General features: G+C 36.7%; 2 protein-coding genes across 6 annotated transcripts in view; one reads left to right on the top strand and one right to left on the bottom strand.

The window, feature by feature from the left end:
- Window positions 1–3,366: 3,366 nt before the first annotated feature.
- On the bottom strand, window positions 3,367–20,329 carry RSRC2 (arginine and serine rich coiled-coil 2). 5 transcript variants are annotated; one of them, XM_059894337.1, is made up of 10 exons: window positions 20,173–20,329; window positions 15,908–16,064; window positions 14,730–14,773; window positions 12,067–12,279; window positions 11,302–11,505; window positions 10,026–10,148; window positions 7,605–7,684; window positions 6,421–6,653; window positions 5,943–6,032; window positions 3,367–4,017 (listed from the first exon to the last, which is right to left on the bottom strand). In XM_059894337.1, the coding sequence occupies exons 2-10, from the start codon at window positions 15,986–15,988 to the stop codon at window positions 3,838–3,840; spliced, it is 1,248 nt and encodes a 415-aa protein (XP_059750320.1). In that variant the 5' UTR covers window positions 15,989–16,064; window positions 20,173–20,329; the 3' UTR covers window positions 3,367–3,837. The 5 variants fall into 5 exon arrangements, with proteins under 5 accessions (XP_059750320.1, XP_059750317.1, XP_059750316.1 ...); XM_059894334.1 differs by having other exon boundaries at window positions 6,421–6,650; window positions 12,067–12,257; XM_059894333.1 differs by having other exon boundaries at window positions 12,067–12,257; window positions 20,173–20,328.
- A 260-nt stretch (window positions 20,330–20,589) lies between these two features.
- The window catches only part of KNTC1 (kinetochore associated 1), a 67,938-nt gene continuing 66,270 nt past the window's right edge, over window positions 20,590–22,257 (top strand). Inside the window, exon 1 of the mRNA XM_059893724.1 lies at window positions 20,590–20,679. The gene's annotated coding sequence lies outside the window, so the exon portion shown is untranslated. The remainder of the gene's footprint in view (window positions 20,680–22,257) is intronic.

Here is a 22,257-nt window from a genome sequence, read left to right as displayed (position 1 = left end):
GGCCAGTCCTGTGAGACTACAACTCCCAGAATGCAATGGCGTCTCTCATACCCACTTCTGAGATCGCTCGGGAGCAAGGCATGCTGGGATATGGGTTTCTAAGCGACTGTTAACTCATCGTTTGCATTGCATACTGGGATTGGTCCTTTTTAACGTGAAGAAAGCCCAACTAGATCAGAATGTGTTACAACAATATGAGTTGTCTCTTATGCATTTAAGGCTGCAAAAAATCAGAGCACGATGTACGGCTTATCACAGATTCTGGTGAATAAGGAACTCCAGTTTTGCCACAGACTACCTTTGTGATCTTGGAGAAGCTACTTCAGTTTACTGGGCTTGTTTCACTTTTTCATGAAGAACTAGGCTTGATCTTAGATTATTTTAGATTTGTCTGTTGCAGCTTTTGGTGATTTCTCTCCTTCAATCACTCATCATTCAATAACATTTATTTACCGAGTTCAATGTGCCAGGCACTGTTCTAGGAGCTGAGGGTGTAAGAGTGAGCAAACTAGAGAAGTTCCTGCTTTCATAGAGGGTACAGTCTAGCAAAAGAAAGAAACAAAAAATAAACATACATGTTCCCGCTCTTGGGTCAAAGTGGATGTTGATGGGTATTCATCATATTAAGAAATAAATATGTGAAATAAAAACAGGAATGGATATGTAACAAATCTGACTTTTCTGTGTGAGTCAGTGAATCGAAGAACTGAGGTTTGAACTGAATTATAAAGTGTTAGGAGGGCAATGTTGGTGGTGAGTATGGGGGATGGAATTAAGAGAGTCCTAGTCTGAAGAAATGGCATGTAGAACGAAAAGGCAGAGTGGAGCAAGATGAGGCTGGAACATTAGGCAAGTACTCACCACATTAGGGACATTGTTTCCACCCCAAAATTGGGAAGTCATTTCAACATTTTAAACAAGTTGTGGGTCTATGACCCACAAATTTTCATTTTGGTAAGATGGTCCTGATGGCATGACAGGAAAAGGACTGGCGATGGAGCAAAACGTAAAATTCCAAATCTAGTAGACTGATAGATTTTTGTAATAAGATTACAGATGTTAGCTTGGATTAGGGTAGTGGCAATGGTGCTGAAGAGTTGATATTTAATAGAGGATATTTAAAAGATAAAATTAAAGCAACAGAGGTAACTGAAGGGTTGTATATAGGAATGAGAGAAAAGGGTGGTGAATTATTTGCCAGGATTCTGACTTAAGAAACTGGTTAAATAAGTGATCGTTTGAGATAGAGAAAAAAATCATTTGATGTTGACCAGGTTTGGGAGTAAAGGGTGAGCTCCATTTTGGCTGTGTGGTACCTTGAGGCAATTTTATCCTTATAAACAATTTTATCCTTATATAACTCTAGTTAGGTAAGTAACTAGACTAGTGGAAGAAATTTTTGAAGCACTAGTACATTGAAGGTAAAATTTTCAGGCTCAGTGGAGGTGTATATTACACAGATATTTGGCTAAGCTCCACAGAGGACTGAACTAAAGATTAGCATTTGGCTGGTTCAAATTTTTATGGAAAGTAAATACAAAGATGATAGAGAATGAGACTTCATAGTGAAGAACAGAGTGGGAAAGAAGTCTAGAACTGAGCCCTAGAGGGCTGGGATTAAGGATGAGACAACTACAGAAATTGATGCACAGCCAGTGGGAGAACTAGGAGAGGGCCCCAGAGAAATTATATTTAAGTATATTCTTAAATCATCTTTTGGCCATGAAATTAACTTGGAATGATAACACAACTTAATTTCTGCTTCTATCTCCTTCCACCAACCTACTATAGTATTTAAGTTTTCTAATTTAATCACAATGAATGATCACCCAAATTGGAAACATCATCTTTGAAATTTTCTTATCCTCCAAGCCAGTTGCTCTCACACAGCTTATCAAAACCTTGCCTCAAATAGTGTGGTCTTCTTGTCTTACTACCATGTCTTTAAAGAATCTCCTGGACAGCAACTTATGTTCCCGTCGCATTCAAGAGTAAAGCCCAAAACATCCATCATGGAGTACCAGGCTCTGACATGGAAAGCACAGTAACAGCCAGGAAAAAGGGGAAACAAAGTTTAAGCATATAAAAGCTTCCCTACAAACTCATTTCAAATTGAGCCAAGCAGTTAACTGTCCCCCACCCCCAGGACTCCAATAATTGCTTCGTAAAATTTAATTATGCAAATTGCAATTACCTATATGCCTCCCTCTAAATCTGCACTGTCCAGGATGGTTTCCCCTGGCTGTATGTAGCTATTAATAACTTTACATATGACTAGTCCCAATTGGGATGTTAAAATATAAAATACCCCCTGGATTTCAAAAACAAGCATGCAAGAAAGAATGTAAAATCTCTACTAAGAATACTGATTACCTAACTCAATTATTTTAGACATACTAAATGAATCAAAACTAGTTTCCTGCTTAAAATTGGCTACAAAAATTCTTTAAATTACTAAATGAGTACAGGATGGACCATATCATTCATCGTGTATGGCCAGTTCCTAAAATACCATAGAAAAACACAGGAAGCAGTTTAATGTGTGCTTTTCATATCCACACTGCATTACAGGCCCACAAACATTCTTCCCCCACCACCCCTGCCACAAACATTCTTAATGAAACAGATTTCAGAAGGTACAGCTCACCAGGAAAATGTGAATTTGGGATGACTCCAAAATGAAAAACCATGGTGTTATTTCCCCAGAAACTTGACTTTGTCACTGAAGCATGAAGAGCCATCTCTCCCCAAAATAATTGTGCTCTGGAAAAACCAAACATTTACCAAAACACATTAAACAGTCTTCCCTTGTGCTACTACATTGTGGAGATGTTTTTCAAAGGGTTTTTCCAGGGAAAGCTAAAAATTATGAATTTGTTGTAATGAAAGCAAATGAAGTACAAGTTCTGTAGTCCCCTCCTTCCACCAAAACTATGCCCTAAATTTACTCAATTTAGTGACAAAGTTGTTTTCTGTTTTAGTACTTCAGGTTAGACAATTCAAAAGGGATAATGAGGAAAGGGCATACAAAGAACTTGTTATAAGGCACTTTATTAAAATAAAAGTGCTTACATCCCTTTAATGTATTAATCTATTTCCTGAATAACATATGGAATATTTAACAAATACTGTACACCAGTTCTGTTCCTTATAATAGTAGGAAAACAGATTTATTTTACTAAGTTTTTTCACGCCTCCCAACTTCCTTTTACATTTTTGCTCACCATGGTATTGCCTATAGCATAATTCTTTAAAAAAAAAAAAAAGGAATTTCTAGCCAGTGTCTTCTACTAGAAATTGCAAAATGCTACAGAAACCATAAGACAAATTCAAATAAGAATTCCAGGTAACTTAAATTAACACGAGTTTTGAGAAAACCATTTTTATTATCATCACCACCCAGCCTATTTGTGCTGGATTATGTACCAAATGGCCAGATCTTCTAAAGAACATCTACATAACATTTCTTTCATGTTTCAAGAGATGAAAATAACTGTACAAGGTTAAGTACAAAAGTACACAAGACAGTGGACACCAAAAATCCATGTATGAGATTTTATCCCATCTGCAGCTTTTATATATTTGAAAAGTAGAATTCATTAACTAAAAAATATTGTCCTTCTATAGTCCTGTCAAGTTTAATGGAAGCGGGTTTAACCTGATTACAACACTAACACCATTATCACTGATCTGATATTTACAAAAAATCGTATTTTTTCAATAAATTAAAGTCAATGCAACACCCATGCAAGCTAGAATGCCAGCTGTTTGGTGAACAAGGACCTGACATCAGAACCAGAAGTCTATAAAAGTCCCAAGTATAAAGTGTGATTTTCTTCAAACTGTGTCCATTCCTCGCATTGATGATGTGAAACCCAATCCCATTCCTCTTTGTGTGTGGGTTTGTGATCTTGCCATTTCATACTGAGCGTCTAGATTTCTGAATACTTCTTCTTGCTGTTTCAACGTCTTGTAACTTTCTTCATCAACGGAGCTACATCCAGCTTCATCTTCACTCTAAATAACAGATACAAAATATACTATTAAAATGAATTCACCTAGGAATAAAAAGTGCTTCTCACTTAAAAAGTACTAGCAGATCACATTTTTGCAGTACGTATTTGACCTCACTTAGTTTCCATTCATTCATTCAGCACCTACGGAATTCAAGGCAATGTTCATTCTAGGTACTGGGATAGAGCAGGACATAACAAAAATCATTCAGTGGGCCCAAGGAAGAACATGTAGGACATGCCAGGGACTTCCTTGGTGGCGCAGCGGTTAAGAATCCGCCTGCCAATGCAGGGGACACGGGTTCAAGCCCTGGTCCGGGAAGATCCCACATGCCATGGAGCAACTGAGCCCGTGCTCCACAACTACTGAAGTCCGCATGCCTGGAGCCCGTGCTCCACAACGAGAAGCCACCGCAATGAGAAGCCTGCACACCGCAACGAAGAGTAGCCCCCGCTCGTTGCAACTAGAGAAAGCCCATGCGTGGCAATGAAGACCCAACGCAGCCAAAAATAAATAAAGTGTCTAGGGAAAAGTAAATAGAAAATGGGGATGGAGTTTAAACCAAATATCCCTTCAATGGAAAACCAACTCCCTTAGTAATAACCAATATCTGAACATTTGTCGACCTTACCAGGTTGTTGTGTAAAACCTAAAACCTTCCTTGGGACTTCCCTGGTAGCCCAGTGGCTAAGACACTGTGCTCCCAATGCAGGGGACCTGGGTTCAGCCCCTGGTCAGGAACTAATCCCACGTGCCGCAACTAAGAGTTCGCATGCCGCAACTAAAAGATCCCGCTTGCTGCAACTAAGACCTGGCACAGCCAAATTAATTAATTAATTAATTTTAAAAAACCACAAAAACTCAAACAAAAACCTTCCTTGAAAAAAATTAAGAAAGTCCGACCCCACACCAAGTACAGTTAGCCTTAAATGGGCATTTTTTCTTTTTATACATCTTTAGTGGAGTATAACTGCTTTACGATGTTGTGTTAGTTTCTGCTGTATAACAAAGTGAATCAGCTATATATGCATACATATATCCCCGTATCCCCTCCTTCCTGAGCCTCCCTCCCACCCTCCCTCTATCCCACTCCTCTATGTGGTCACAAAGCACCGAGCTGATCTCCCTGTGCTTTGCAGCAGCTTCCCACTAGCCATCCATCCATTTTACATTTGGTAGTGTATATATGTCCATGTTACTCTCTCACTACGTCCCAGCCTCCCCTTCCCCCACCCACCCCGTGTCCTCAAGTCCGTTCGCAATGTCTGCATCTTTATTCCTGCCCTACCGCTAGGTTCATCAGTACCAATTTTCTAGATTTCATATATATGCGTTAGCATATGGTATTTGTTTTTCTTTTTCTGACTTACTTCATTCTGTATGACAGACTCTAGTTCCATCCACCTCACTACAAGTAACTGTTTCATTCCTTTTTATGGCTGAGTAATATTCCATTTAAATGGGAATTTTTAAAAGCAAATTAATTCCTTTTTACAAATTTTTTAAAAAAATTTACTAAGAGAAGCTTATGATTTTGAACAAGGTTTGCTTAAGGCATAAACATGCAGTAACAATCAATAACTGTTTTATTTCTTATGTTTTGGCTGTGCCGCACAGCATGTGGGATCTTAGTTCCCCAGCCAGGGATTGAACCCATGTCCCCTGCAATGGAATTGTGCAGTCTTAACCACTGGACCTTCAGGAAAGTCCCTCAACAAATGTTTTAATCAAATTTAACAATTTGTACTGTTGACTGGTGATGATAACTTATTGGTTAATTCTGTGAAGTTAATCTAGAGAACACAAATGAAAGAGCACTAGAAAGTACCCAGAGATGACACATCACTGAAATAATGTTTAAGTTGAGAACCAATGTTACCCTAAAAATATAAAATGACATGAACTTTATTACGAAGTGTATAACTCACCTTGATACCCATTAATTTCCTAAATTTGACATTTTGGTCCTTGTTTCCGAAATTTAATTTCTCCCATATTTCAGCAGACTGGGATTTGTCCTGTTAAAAAAACAATGAATTTTTAGCATATGTAAAGCTTAAATACCTTTTATTATGATACTAGATCTTTCCATAATATAGTCTTAGTAGAAAAACAACAGCATTTATGGCATTCCACCAATGGAATTTATAATTATCTTAATAATACGAAAAAAATCTAAGCTAAGGAACCAACTCTTTCCCCTTAATAAATGTAGGGCAATATTGGTTTTCTTTGAAAGCCTGACTTAGATCGTGCATTTATTATTTTTGCTAATAATTGTAGCAAATTAAATTATTCCAGTTAGGCTCTCAGAAGAAAGATAAACCCAAACTAATCTTTTCCAATCCAAATTTGTTTTTCTAAGCTGAGGAATCAATGACAAAAAAGGAGAATAAGAGAACTTACTCCTTCTTTCTTGCCTTGCCACAGCATTTTCCTTTTTTTCTCTTGTTCAGCAAATTTCATTGGATTCACAGCTGCTGGGTTGTAATAGCTAGGTACAGCTATTCCAGTCTCTGCCAAAGCTTTAGCCTGCAAGGCTGCCATTTGAGCTGCCATAGCTATCTGAGGAGTTACTTGTGTTCCTGATGCCAATAGGGCAGCAACATTGAGAACAGAACCTCCGGTAGCTGCAGCTGCTGAAGAGGAAATAAGTATGGATTTTAACCAAAACAAACCTCCTAATTTACAGTAATACATTATTTATATATAAGAGCTACTAATCTGCAAAAAGGCGGAATATTTTCACCAAATAAAAAATGACTGAGGGTTAAGCTTATAAAGCAATAACATTTTAGCAAACATTTATTTAATGTATTCATCCCTAGACATTTCTGTATATGATCCCTTATATATACTTAAACTTCACTTCTGAGGATAAAGAGAATCCTGCGAATAACATAAAGGTGTATGATTTCAATGGAAATGAACTATAGTGATTGTAGCTAAACTTTTAATAAATTGACTTTTATTTGTATGGTTCTTTATAGCTCACAAAATGATCTCACAACATCTAATTTGAAACTCACAAGAAACGTTTAAAACTATTAAACAGGTATTATACACACTTAACATACTAGGCCCAAGTCCTATAAAAGTTAAGTGCCAGGTCTGTTACTTCCACCCTCCAGATTACATTTCATACAGGCTCTCTCTGATCAACTTTTAATCATCCACAGGCAGTGTGTCTGTGTTGTCTAAAAACTTGATTTCCTTATTAGTAAGACATAATACATACTCCAGTTCAGTTCATCATCTTTAATAAACTGTATTTCTAAAATCATAACTAAAAGACATATGCAGTGATGGCTAAACTGCTACATGAACAAGAATAGTCATTATTCACTTCTCAAAATTATCTACATTGACCAAATCAGAAATACAGTGCAAAAAAAGTTTTATGAGGTACAAAAGTTAACACTAAAAATAACATGTTCACAATTCAATTAATAATTTACAGCATACTGATCTACAGCATACTGATGGGTAGAAGGGATCATACGTGATTCTCTTCCTATTACTATTCCTGAACTTTTCAAATGTTTTACAAAAAAATGTCATACTTCCATAATAAAGAAAACAAAAATTACCTGCAGCTATTTCCTGTTGTTTTTGTTTTTCAACCATTTCCTTTTCTCGCTGTTCTTGTAATTTCTTTGCCCTTTCCAACCTGTCAAAGACAATTTAATAAAAATATCAATATAAAGCCAACATTTATCTCTATGTATACATATGTAGGCATAAAACACTTTATATAGAATTTTAAATAAATTTAATACGTTCCCCAAATTGATATCTGCATGTGGGAAAAAAAGCAATCATTCTTAAGATGGTATCAGTCACAATTAAATAATATTTCACTACTGGTTTTAAACATTTTTAATTTCACCGAATAGCCAACAACTCTAGTAGCTTTTATATATAGTTCCCACAGAGAATCATTAAAATGGTTAAGAGATAAAAAATTATTCAATCTTCATCAGTGCTGGTTATAGGAGTAAGGATAAAATTAAATCTTGCAAATTGAGGCATTGAGAAAACATACTGAAAACTGAGTAAATCTTAGGGTACATGCAATAATTTATAGAATTACCTAAATGCTTCTTAAGGGAGGCTGATACAGGATTAAGGCCAATCAAAACATGCAGATGATTTTTATATCTAAACAGACTTTAGTCTCTAAATCAGTGAAAATTAAAAAGCCAAAAATAAAATTTAAAAAAGGGCAAGCAAACCCTGCCACCCTCTATAATCTAATAAAATGGGGGTAAAAAACCTAAATATTAGAAAATTACTTTTAGGAGGTAAAGAAATTATTAGCAAAGGAACTGGAAACGTGAAACACAACTTCATCCCCAAACAAAAACGAATTCTGATTCACACTAAATTCACCACTGAATACACATACTAAACAAAATGTGCTGTCAAGTAGGTATCTATCTGGTATGTAGCAAATCGTAAGTAATGTTATCTTCACAATGAGTTCCTGAAAGAGAAAGCCCTTTTCTTCCGAAGATTCCTTGATTTACCAATCGTAAGTTAAACACCACCCTCTCCCTCCTTTAAAGTGGTATAAAGGGGCAAGGATTGCGGAAAGTTTTTGGGGGGAGGGGAGCAGTGGGCACTACAAGTAAAATACAGTAGTAGAAAACTGACATTTTAACAATTGCTGTAATTTACATAAAAGGAGGATAACAATCTATAATTTTGTTCCCTTCTATTGAGCACGCATGAAAGAAAGACAAGTAGTACAGCCTTGAATTTGTCCTTGGAAACAAGTTTCTGATTAGGATTAATGTTAAAACATAGATTCATAAATAAAAATATTTCCAAAGCAGTTTTAAAAATTGTCACCTGAAAATCACTAAGTAGACTAAGTTAAAGTTTTAGATGCTAGTTAGATTCAACTTTAGTATAATCCAAAAATTAAAATACAATAAACTTAAGAGTAAACAAGAATAAACTTTAGGGCTTAAAAAAATTCATGATCAAAGTTAATGGACCATTCTTTATAAATTAGTTCAGATATTGTAGAAAATTATTTCCTAATTCTGTTGATTTTAGTTTCAGTCAGAAAGTGATTGACAGCTACTGGCTGTATATTTTAAATGGCCACTGCAGGTTTGGAATCAATACCATTCACTAAGGTGAATGGAATGAAGAAGGGGTGAGCTCACACCTTTGCTGCTGCTGCTGTTCAGCTGGAGTTTCTGCCAGGCTGGGTTCACAGGGCAGCAGCCCATCAGGTTACATTGTGATAACTGCATTTTTGTAATAAAAAAAAAAATACAAACTCAATTTCATAAAGAAAAAAAAATCAAAAGATTTTAGTTTTCAGAATATGGGGAAACCTGCAAACAAGGGCTTGGATTCTACTTTACTTCTTGCCTCTATGAGGCAGTTCTTTCAACGGTTTTGCAGATTTCGGTTAGACAGCCCTGCTGTGTGTGGTCCCACAATCACCCATCTTTGAAACATTAGAAAATTTTAAAATACAATGATCTTCCTATGCTATCACAGCAGTAAAAACTTTAAGATCAAATGAACTGGCTTATTATTTGCCACCTTCAAAATAAGAAAACTATTGACAGAATTCTACTTATTGTTTCAGAGACTTTTCTTAAGGAAGAACAAAGAAAGTAAAGTAAAGACAAAGCAGTTTTAGATGCAAAATTAACAGTTCTTAGATCACATTTAAGATTTTTTTAGAAGTTCCAATGGCCAACTGAAAATATTTATGAGTCTAGACTTGAGAAAAATGAATTAGTTAATCATGAAGAAAAAAGAAACTGTTGAAGAAATACTCTTTCCAGTTGTGCAAATAAGCAAATTAAAGATGAGAATTAACAAACCACTTAATGCAGTTCTGTATCACAAAACTGCCACAGTAGTTATGGCTAGATTTAATTATTTGAATTATCCTCTGAAAGCATTCATTTGGTCCACACAATTGAATATCTACCTCAAGATGAAAAGGAGAAAAAAATGTATCGAATAAAAAATACACGCACCTCCTAGCTAAAGCTTCTTGTGCATCCATTGCTGTGTTTCTGCCTCGGAAGGGAGGTGGGCTAGGAGTTCGGCTTAAACTTCTGCTAAATCTTCTCGGTTTTTCAATTCTCTTCTTTCTATCTCTTTAATAAATCATATTTTACATGTCTCAGTATGGCCAAGTAATAATTATTTTATTGAATCAAAATAAATTATAGTTACATAGTTCAATAAAAATTAAACTGGTCTAGGAAATATATTTTGAACCCTTCCTTTCCACCTCTGTTGTACACCTTCCATAGGCACCCCAAGTTCCTTGTGTAAAAGACTAGTTTCTATAAATTCACTTAACCATCCCTGTTTCAGATGGACATTTAGGTTGTTTCCAATCTTTTGCTATTATACCCAATGTTGCAAAGGCTAGACTTGTACGTTAGTCATTTTACACTTGTGCAGGTCAATAGGATAAATTCCTACTAGTGGGATTGATAAGTTAAATGGTCCTAGTATTCTAATGTACAATGAATTAACTTGTAAATGTTTTCAAAAATATAAATCACTAAAACAAAATGAGAAAAATTAAAAATAGTCATTGATTAGAATCAAAGGTTATCAGTGGTTAAAACTAGAAATGCAATAATGACCCGAATGCCCAAATGGTGATTTAAAAAAAAAAAAAAACAACAATGGTAATTAATGGTGAAATTACCACTTTAGATTGACTAAATCTCCTAACTGGTAAAGTTCAATTTAGGCAACTATTACATACTAAAACCACTGATTAAAAACTGAAAAAATGATCAAACAAGTGACAAACCAAGTTATTATAAACCAAAGTACACTTTTACCCATACTTCATTCTTTTATAGACTGTTTGACTTAATGAACAATGAACAAAGAAGCTGTCACATTAACTTTATTACCAGTATCTGTGAATATAGATATAATGCACTATTAATAATATTAGTAGAGAATAAACATATTCTCTGAATATTTATTATTAAATGCTCTTTATTGTATTTCTTGCATAAACAAATTAAAATTTCCTTCCAATCAAGACAAGTGTGGATTTATAAGCTCATCTTTTTGAGTATCTGAGAGAGTATAACTAGTACGGTGGATTAAGCACACATACGGACTTTGCTTTCAGATGCATCTGGGACCAGGTCCTAGCTTTACCATTTAAGAACTGTATGATATTGGGCTTCTTGAGCAAGTTACTTAACCTTTCTAAGCCTGACTTAACAGACCCTGTGAGGGGCCTATTTGATTTTATTCAAGATGATGAATACCTACCGACTTCTACTCCTTGTCCTACTCCTGCTTCTACTCCTATGTCTGTGTCTTGATCTTGAGCGGGAACGAGATCGGATCCGACGTTTTCTCTCCCTGCTTCTGGATCGTGATTTCTTCCTCTCTCTGCTTCTGGATCTTGACTTTTTCCGCTCCCTACTCCTGGATCTTGACTTCTTCCGCTCTCTGCTCCTACTACGATGACGTCTGAAATTCAAGTACATAAATTTGTAGTTACTTATAGGGAACACAATAAACTGATAACGTCAAAAAAGCAATGTTTCCTACCCCAATTTAAGATTCTGTTTAATAGCTTGAAGTCTATTGCCGTACCAAACTATTTCTAAGAGTAACAATCAAGTTATTCTACTACTGAAAATTTTTGACCGAATCTGATACCACACACATATTCCCCACAGAAATCCGCAAAATATGTTGCAGACACTGGTTCCTTAAAACACAAAAAAAAGCCACAAAAATCTGAACCATGACCCAGTTTCTCAAAAATCTTTTAACCCATACCTAAATAAAACCTAGATTAGAGTTCAGCAGCAAATGAATCCTGCACCAGCAATGTAAAAGGATTATGATATTAGCAAACTATATAAACATAGTTCAGCAAAAATTTTTTCACCGTGACAGACAACTCAGAAAGTTAAAAATACCAATTTTCTAACTAAGATTTTTTTGGGTGTTGCTCCATTAATGCAAACCTTTATGTAATTCAGGAGTTCTTCAGAAGGCATTAACTTAGGAAAAACTACTTACCTTTCACGAGACCTAGACCTTGAATGACTTCTGCCTCTTGATGACTTTCTTTCTTTGCGTTTGTGTCTGTCCTCACCATTTTCAGATGAATTTAGCCGCTCTCTTCCTTTATCAGAAGAATGCTCTTTGTCATTATGTTCCTCAGACTTGTGTTTCTTAGAGGATTTATCTTTGGATTCATGTCTTCTTGCCTGTTTTAAGAAGAAGTTGGTTCTTTCAGGAAAATAGTGCAACAAAGAGAGTTAGTATGGGTATCAGTAGCAAAAATGTTGTGATGCAACATTAGTAACCTTAGGAGTGTGTGGCAAATTTAAAAAAAGATCTAGTTTCACATCACCCAAATGTTGCAGATGTATATTACTAATTTTACTTTTTCTTTATAAACCCCCCCAAATGCAGTTTCCACCCCCAAATACTTTCAATACCACAATCAAAACAATAACTTTCAATGTTAATAATATCGAAAAACCACTATTTCAGAAAAAGAGGAATCCCTGATGTTTCTTTTATCTAAGAGGGAAGTACACATGTATCAAAATTTTTTCAATTTTCCAACAAACCTTTTAGAGAAACAGACATATATATACAACAACTTCTAAATCCAGAGTACATAATATTAAGTTTTAAAAGTTAACAATAACGAAGATAAGGACACAAAGAAATGCACCAGAAAAATGCATTTCCAATTAGGTAACTAAGTAAAATTAACCTAAGTATTAATATCTTCTGCAACTTCAAATTACTTTACGCAAAGTTAAGTGTCCTTTTTATAGCTATACTGCCACATCCTTTCTTAAAGACGGCTCTTGATTTTTCTCCCAATCCTAAACTGTGAAGCAATCACTTTTCATCTTGCAATATCCCAACAGGCTTGGAGTTCTATTACATTTCATGTACCTAGGGTAGAAAATGGCAACCATATCTGTTTTAATTTTTTTGAAATCAAACTAGTTGTAACACAATTAATCCCTATACCATTATATAATACATACTTCCCCCATATTCTGAATGATTATAAAAACCAAGGCTTTTGCTTTCACAACATATGCATTCAGAGACTGAGCTAAATTAATTGTATGATCAAGTCTCCATCCTACACTCACATACTGAATTAGGAAGTGCTAAACATTCGATTTCCCCACATTAAGATTTGTCAAATCCATCTTGTAGCTAAAGCTTAAAATCCTGGACATTTCAGAATCACAATTTCAAAGCTGGAAGGAAACTCAGATCTTCTAAATCCCCTTACTTTATATATGACTAAATTAAGATCTAAAGTCACAAAGCTACGTATTAGGAAGTTGAACCCAGACCCCATATTCTTCTGACACCCAGGCCACCGTTTTCCACCACAACAGGACACTTATCTCATAGTTCCCAGAACAGACCTTAGCATATTTCCTTCCACTCAAGATTAACTTTTCTTAAAAACAAAAAACTTAGTCAAACATTTTAGAACATGCATGGTGATACATCAGAAAAGGATCATAGTCTGTAATTTATATTTTGCAGAAAAATAAGAGACCTGGAGACACAGCTAAATTTTAGTTTCAATGCCAGTTCTCCATATGAGCTTATAAAAAAGACTATTTCCTTGATTTTGCCATATGGTGGCAAACTGGAAAAGCTTTAAGTGGTTAAGCTTGCAAAAGTTTTAGTTTACTTCAAACCAGTTTTCCAAACATAACATTACTATTATTATTTTTTTAAAAAACCATTAAAACCCTTAACTGATTTAAGATATACTTAAGGGAAATAGGAGTTTGAATGACTAATAGTTACCTTATCATGAAGTAGGCTTATTATTTTGCTATCTGAGTCTGCAGCGTCTTCAGTTCAGTCTCTTCGCGCATTAGCACGCTGAGTATGATTTATTATAGAAATGTTATCATGTGAGCTAAACAAAATAGTCATTTTCACAAAAACTCTCCTAAATTAAAATTCAACAGAGCTTCCATTAGGGGAAGAGGTGAAGTCCCTGCCCACAGTTGTTTAAGGAGTCCCTCGCCCAGCCCCCATGAGACTCTTCTCCTCCCTTTTTGGCTTCTACTTCTGCTCTTCCTTTGTTGGCTCACTCCTTGTCTTCTCAGGTGGGCAAGTTAACTCCTCTGCAATACAGCTGCTGTCTTTCTTTATCCTCAAGTTTTGTGTCACCGCCATCTTTCCAGCAGTCCCTCACTGACACTTTTATTTCAAAATTCAATACTATTCTTAGGGAATCAAACTAGTTTACTAATGAAAAGGACTCTCATTATCTTCCATAAAGAAAAAGTAGCCCATAGATATCTAGAGTATTGCTACTTAAAGATGATTGCTATTTAAAAGTCCTGAGCAGTCGTCAGGCATAAAGAGACTCGGGACCTCAGATTAATGGAAGCTCTGTGTGACAGGCCTAAAAAACCAGTTATATTCTTCATATGAAATTTTTATTGTGAATATTTTCACAACATAACATTAATAGTTTTTGAATGAACTTTTCATATAAACAACTATCTTCTTGAAAAATGATGAATCCAAATCATGCTTATTTTATAACTGAATTAAACCTTTTAAATTTCAAGTTTTGGTACTTACCTTGACAATATCATATATTCACACAAACATTTCTACCAGATACTTTACAAGTATTCTAAAGTGCCTATTCACTACAAAGTGTTAATTACCTCTTTGCTTCTGCTCCGGCTCCTGTGTTTTCTTCCTTCATTATCTGTGAACACACAAAAATTCACCATAAATAATGGTACAGAAACATCTCAAACACAAACTCCAAAACTCATACAAAGGACACTTCTGGCCACTTGCCTAACTAATCTATTTACTAGTCATCCTCTAAAGCCTATTTTTTTATGGCAGGGGTGGGATTATTCTACTACAGTAATACTTCACGTATCTGAAATAAATCAAGCAATCTGAGCAAACCAGAATATAATCAAATAAGTAAGCAAAAAAAGTTCCACAACAAGTCCATGTTCCATGACACATGACAAACAGACTTTGTCTTTTAGGTGGTCACAGATTCTTTATATTTTACAGAACATTCTGTCCAGTTCATCTTGCTTCCTATTACATAGCAAACTTATAAAGGGTCTTATTAGAGGAAAACAATTAAGAACAAAAGGAACAAAGAATGCAAGAGAAAACAAACAGGTTGAATTATACTTGGTGTCTTATAAGTAGCCAAAAGGATGTTACAGTTTAGAAAAATTCCCATGAAAAAGTAGTTATGATGATACTGTACAGTTTCAAACATATACATAAAAATTACATTTGAAACCATTTTGTAGATGGACTATCTGTGGGTGCAAAGGATAAATAACCAGAGCCCACGTCTTGAAACTTTTAAACTCATTTCTATTCTATTGCTCTTTTAACTACTTAAGTATTGATTCATTAGCAATACATCATGCTTTCTATGCCACATCAGTCTAGTTAAAAAAATGCTCCAAATAAGGAGCACTTCAAAACACTAAAAACTCTTGCTTTCAGAAATATTTTAACATTAAGTTAAAAAGAAAACCAAGGTTAAAAATGTTCTTGTAACTCATGTCTAAGATGTTAAATAAGTTCAGAATATATCACTGCCCAGACTACATCTTTCAAAATACTGTTTTGCGTATGTCGAAAGGATAAAATTTGAACATCTGAGGGATAATAGTTATTGTGACACAAATTTAAGCATACATTTTGTCTTTGACAAGTTATAAAATTCCTGTATTAGGACATTCGTACTCCTCATAATTGAAAAATTCTCCAGAAAATTCCCAATGCACTTTTCACTATCCATTTCTCAATGGGAAGAACACATATTAATTAGATCAGTAAACTTATGTCTTATACATACCTGACTTTCGTTTTCTTTCTCTTGACCTTGATCGTGATCTTGAATAATGATGTTTTGAGGCTCTGGGAGAAACAGATACATCGGACTGCTCTTTTTTCTTATCTCTATCTGGGGATGTCTTTTCTGGGGCTAGTCCATCTCGTTCTGTATCACTAGCCTAAAAGTTTAGAGAAAAATGGTTATAAATTCTTAACTGCATTTAAAATGTTTCCAATTGCTTAAAAGAGTGAGAAGGGAGGAAAGATAGTTATCCTTGAGTTTTACAAAATTAAAAAATAAAGAAAATCAGAAGAACTTATTTCCAAGTAGCTAAATATGCTTTGTACTTGCTAAGTAGGCCTGAATAAATTGAAATGACTAACCCAATACCAAAGAGACACATGTAACTGAATGGATGTATCTTTATTTTTTTTAATCATTATTTTTATAACTTTCAAAACATGGGGGGAAGGGGAAAATAGGGCTCCAAGTATTTCCAATAAGTATTCAAGCAGAGAAAATAGAGTCCATTTTAGATCTGTGAATTCATTTAGTTGACCTTTCCAATACTTGTATTTTAAATTAGCATAAAGAGGCATTTAAAAATGAGCTGTTAAAGGTTAAAAAGACTGAGGACTGTAAAATCTTAAAAAGCAAAGAGAATGGTTCTAGAATATTACTAAAAAAAAAAACAAAACAGAAAATTAACTTACCTGAGAACCCAATCTTAATTTCATTAACCCTCTTTAATGAAAGCCCCTTGGCACAATGCTGCTGCAAAATATGGTCTGCCTCTCCTCACATATGCTCTGGGCTATGGAAACATTAAGTTGTTTCTGCTTTAAAGCATTTTATAAGTTATCACAATATAAATTTAAAAAAAAATTTAAATAGTCAAGAGTACACACTCTTTACCAAAGACCTGATTTACCTAGGAGAGTAGGTTCCTTCATGAAACTGATTTAAATGAGTCATAGAGGGACTTACCTGGTGACGCAGTGGTTAAGATCCGCCTGCCAATGCAGGGGACACGGATTCGAGCCCTGGTCCAGGAAGATCAAACATGCAACGGAGCAACTAAGCCCGTGCACCACAACTACTGAGCCTGCGCTCTACAGCCCGTGAATCACAACTACTGAGCCCGCGTGCCTAGAGCTGGTGCTCCGGAACAAGAGAAGCCACCACAATAAGAAGCCTGCGCACTGCAACGAAGAGTAGCCCTCGCTCTCCGCAACTAGAGAAAGCCCGTGCGCAGCACCGAAGACCCAAAGCGTCAATCAATCAATCAATAATAAGTTTATTAAAAAAAAAAGTCATAGAAAAAAAGCTTCAAGGAGAAACTAGAACCTAAATGTTCTCCTGAGTGAGATTCTGATAAAAGGCAGGGATAACAGTTTCCGTAATATGTGGAAGGTGGACGTTGGTGACCCATCTAACCAGAGAGGAAATACGAAAATAGTCAATATGCCTGGGGAGTTGATTACTGAGCACATGAGTTAGCAAAGTATCGCCCTTGAGCTAAGAATGACTTTTACATTTTTAAAAGGGTTGTTAAAACAAGCAAGCAAGGAATGTGACAGAGACTGTATGCTGCACGTGGTCCACAATGCCTAAAGTATCTACTAACTTGCTCTTTACAGAAAAAAGATCTGGAATGGGTAAATAGTAAATATACTATACATTTTCAGCAGGAGGAATAATCACATGATAATGCACTTCTTCCTTTAGGAAGATTAGTCCAGAAAACAAACACCAAGTAAACTAAATGGGGAGTACTTTAACAAATGAAGTGTGAGAGGTCACATTATTTTAACTATTTTCTGACAGTCAAAAATGCACCTAACTCGATGTTAGACTTCAGGAATAAAATAATAAATTAAAAGGGAAGGATTTACAGGTTAGTTAGGATGAAAGACAATATTATGTGTTACGCCTCTAACAATGTTACCAAAAAACCCACTAACAAATAGGACGAAACACCTAATTACTGGGGAGGCCCATTCCAGCACACATGCTTCTCTATGTATGGGTGATTTCTGGAATCATAAAATTTTTGTGCAGAAAGGCTCTCATCTCTTAGAATCAAGCTCAACTTTCCCATTTCACAGATGAGATCCAGCAACATTAGCTGACTCACGTAAGATGGTAATCTCTTTGCTGTCTAATAGTAATACATGACACTACTCTATCACACAACTAAAGATGATTCTGATTTTCACAACTAACATTGGTCATTTTCTTTTATTCTTGTTCTCATCACTATTCTTTCTTTTTGGGCCTCGCCGTGCGGCACGTGGATCTTAGTTCCCCGACCATGGATGTAGCCCATGGCCCCTGCAATGGAAGCATGGAGTCTTAACCACTGGACCACCAGGGAAGTCCTCTCATCACTATTCTTTTTTTTTAATTTTTGAATTTTATTTATTTTTTTATACAGCAGGTTATTATTAGTTATCCATTTTATACATCTTAGTGTATATATGTCAATCCCCTCATCACTATTCTTAAGGATTATTTCTGACAGGTCTATGATGTGCTGTGTTGGTAAAGTTACACTCAGTAAAATGCCCTTAAGGGAAGGCACTCTGTAAAACGGGCTAATAACCTACACCAAACAGCCATTTTCATCTGTAAAACACACTACAGGACAAAAACAAAAACCATCTATCACTAAACAGATATGAATAATAGGGGGCCGCTTAGCTCACCTGAAGCTTTTATTTCCTTGAGAATATATTACACTAGCATAACAAAAGTATCCAAGTAAAATTGAGTATTAAAACTTCTCTGAAAATATCTAAGATTTCAATTTAGTACAGGCCTATGTGTAAATCTTAAATGCTAACTGCAAAAATGCCCTTCACTCTACCATTTGCTCTATTAGAAAAACAACACGGTTTCTTAAAATTCACATCATCTTTAAAACCCCAATGACACTCAAGACATAGTATAGGAATCTTTTTCCAGCGCAAAGACGGCACATTGGACTTAACACTAGGCCACATCTCGAGGGGATCGTGTCTTTTTATTGAACAAGGCGCTGCAGAAACGAATGTTTGAATTGTTGTTGTTTTTTAAATATTTGAGCCCAAGTAAAATAATACTGTTCTTTCAAGTAGATTAAGAGGCCCAAAACACTAGTTAAACAAAAAAATATTTAAATCGATTATGTGCCCAACTGTTCCAACAGGGGTTCTAAATTGGTTATCAGAAACTGGGTTCTAAATGAAATCAATTAAGTATGGGGGCGCGGGGCAGACAACGATTTCTACTTCCAGATACCCCAATGATCAGGATGAGTAATCTACGAGTTTTTCGTTATGCTTAATAGTCCTATTTATCTTCGAAAACGAGAAAACACAACTTTTTAATCAATGGAAAAGAATGCAAAAAATGTTTGCATTTTTCTTGTAACCGGGTAAGTAAAATGAAGTAATCACACAATAATGCGATCTATCAGGATTGGGCATCTTATATCCAAAGCTGGCTTAATTTCTCAGAAAAGGCAACTTAAGAACTGTAGCTTTCATTTAAAATTAAACGGGCCTATGAAGAACTCCCAAATTTAAAGTAACAATGCCCATGTTAGGGCTTTGATTATGTTTCTCGAAAACCTCAAAATGATTACATCAGGAGCCGCTTCGGAAACGGAGCGTCAGAATTCGTAGCTCCAAAGACTTCTCATTAAGTCGAATTTTTACTCCCTTCGAGAAACACGTTCCCTAGATGCTTACTAAGGAATAAACTAAGGTTTACACGGACGTTCACCCTAACCGAAATTATGCAGCTAAAATCATCTCATTGAGCGTAGGCAAAATAATCGCTACAAGACCGCTTGCTCTCTTCTCACGTTCTACCTCTTACAGGCACCGCCTTTTTGACCCCATACTTTTCAGAGACGACCCCGGATCCCTTTTCTCTCCTCCCCAGCCCTTTCCCACCGCGAACATAAATGCCCAAGCCCTAACGAAACTCAATATTAATCACCAACCAGAGTGAGTAAGCAAAACTGGAGTCAGTTCTGTGGAACAAAAGGAACATAAAACTGGGAAAGACACGAGGAAAGTTCTGGAAGAAAAGACACTCCCTGCGGCTCCCCACCCCCATCGACACCGCCTTCTTTCCCCCTCCCTACAGTAGCCAGCCATGATGGCGGGCGCAGAAGAAGGCCGCGGCGCCATCTTGTCCACACACTAGCCCCGACAACAGCTCTGGGAGCCGTTCATCCCTTCTTTGCAGAGCAGCAGAAAAATATGCCTGACTTTAAACTCAGATTCGGCACCTACCGCCATAGTGCAGAGTCCTGGCCGCTACGGCGGCACCTCCACTTCCCGCTCTCCACAGTACCGGCCGCCTAAACGCTTCGCCAGACTGAAGTCGCTCGCGCGAGAGACCCGGATGGCACAAAGAGGCTAATAACCGGCGCGTCGCACAGCTTGCTGGGAGGAAAAGGGGTGGTGATAAGAGTTTCTGTAGCAACGCGGTTCGACGGTGATTGGTTGTTCTTTTGAAGGGGGGTTGTGAGGCCGGGGAGTGGGGCGGGGCCTAGAACACACCCTAGAATGCGCAGCCCGGATATCGGAATGGGTGGAATTTAGGGTGGGGCAACTTCCTATTTCGATTCTAAAGCAATCTTGGCCTCCGCTGGCCGCCGTAAAAGGGGTTGGGCTTGGTGTTCTCCCGCCAATTTAAATTTGTGGCATGGACCCTAAAGAGACTGGGAACGTCTGTTGGAGCTCGGAAGGGCGGGGACGATAAACTTGAGTGCTCCTCTTTAGTTTCTTCAATTGCAGGTGAGGAGGGTGAGCCGCGCTGCTGTAGGGAGCTGCGGGTGGATTCAGGTCGAAGTAGCAGAGGCCTCAGCTCAGTTCGATGTGTTTTCCCCTCAAGACGCTCGCGGGAGAGAGGTTGAAGTCGGTTCTTGCTGGCCCCGGTGTCCAGCTGAGAGCATTTACGCGTGGAGGCCTAAATGAAACTGTTTCATTTCGCTTAATTTGTTAATCTGTTCACCCGGCACCCAGAGGAATCTCAAATCGTTAATCACATCATGTCACTGGTCTGCTTAGTATCTTTCCCTCCCTAGCATTGAGGATGAAACCCAATCTTGTAATCAAGGATTCATTGGCTCCACCTGTTCGTTTAGCGCCCGCACTTTTCCATTCTTGCTGTGGCCCGGCAGCCGCCCCAAACTCATTCCACCCTCTGAGCCTTTGATACTCGGCCTGCATCTTTGTCCCCCCGAGCTTTACATAGTCGGCTTCTTTTTTTTTTTTTTTTTTTTTCGGCTTCTTGATATTCGGGTCTCAGCTCAGATGTCATCTCTTTCCCTTCCCAAACAGGTGTCTCTTATGCGCCCCTTCCCCCCATTCATTTGAACACTATTTCTAATTGTGCGTTTACTTATTTTTTCGTAGGGAGGCAGTTAATAACTGGCATGAATTTGAGTCTTGTCTAGCTACATCATTAACTCGCTTTAGGTGACCTTGGCCGTTTACTTAGTCCCTGACTCATGTTTCTCAGCTGTAAAATGGATTGTTGTGCAGATTTAATGAATGATGCATTCAAACTGTTTTGCCTACTTAATACCGTCTTTATTTTATTTTTGTCTATCCTTCGTACGAGAATATAAATTTCATAATGACAAAGACCTTTTCTGTCTTCTTCACAGCTGTATTCCCAACTCCTAGAACAGTGCCTGTCACATAGTAGGCATTCAATAAACATTTGTCAAATGAGTGAGTGTGACAGACCTGGGAGGCTGATGATATTTCTCTATTTTTACAGATGTGGGACTCTGAGACCCATAAAAGTATTCACTCCAACCTGTCTTAATCTCCTCCCAACTCCCACCCAAACACAGCCACTAAAATCGTGTATTCTAGCATACTTTGTTTTTGTGCCCTTGCTTACACTCCTAGTAAGAACTCTTTTCCTATATTTAAAAAGCTCCTGTGACCTTAAATTTCTAACCCAAGTGTTACTTGCTTCCACGAATAACAATAGTGAATTAGATAACACTTAAATTGAGTGCTTGCCATGAACGAAACATTGTTTTGTGAATGTTTGAAACTCATAGTGACCTTTCCAGCTACATACAACTGTATTCCTATTTTATAGACGAGAATTGAGGAACAGAAAGGTTAAGTTACTTGCTTAAGGACAGCAGCTTAGTAAATGTGAAAGAACACCAAGTCAAAAATCATTTCTTCCCTGTACTATACCTTCCAAAGATTTAAAAACATATTTCTGCGAGCACTTACCAAAGCAACTGTAATTATTTGGTTATTGTTCCCCACTAGTTTTGGTCCAAGGATTGTTTTTCATTTTAGTATTCTATGCCCACCCACATCCAATGAAATGAGTTATATAAG

This window comes from Balaenoptera ricei, chromosome 14 (assembly GCF_028023285.1).
Source record: "Balaenoptera ricei isolate mBalRic1 chromosome 14, mBalRic1.hap2, whole genome shotgun sequence".
In the NCBI taxonomy this organism is placed as follows: Eukaryota; Metazoa; Chordata; class Mammalia; order Artiodactyla; family Balaenopteridae; genus Balaenoptera; species Balaenoptera ricei.
This window is presented reverse-complemented; position numbering and strand designations above follow the sequence as displayed.

What these genes read in the sequence shown, in the direction of transcription:
- RSRC2 (XM_059894333.1), bottom strand. An exon ending in AGAAAGAAAACGAAAGTCAG is followed by an intron (nt 14,774 to 15,907) that starts GTATGTATAAGA and finishes GTGTGTTCACAG; the next exon opens with ATAATGAAGGAAGAAAACAC. An exon ending in GGCAAGGCAAGAAAGAAGGA is followed by an intron (nt 6,033 to 6,420) that starts GTAAGTTCTCTT and finishes TTTTTTTAACAG; the next exon opens with GACAAATCCCAGTCTGCTGA.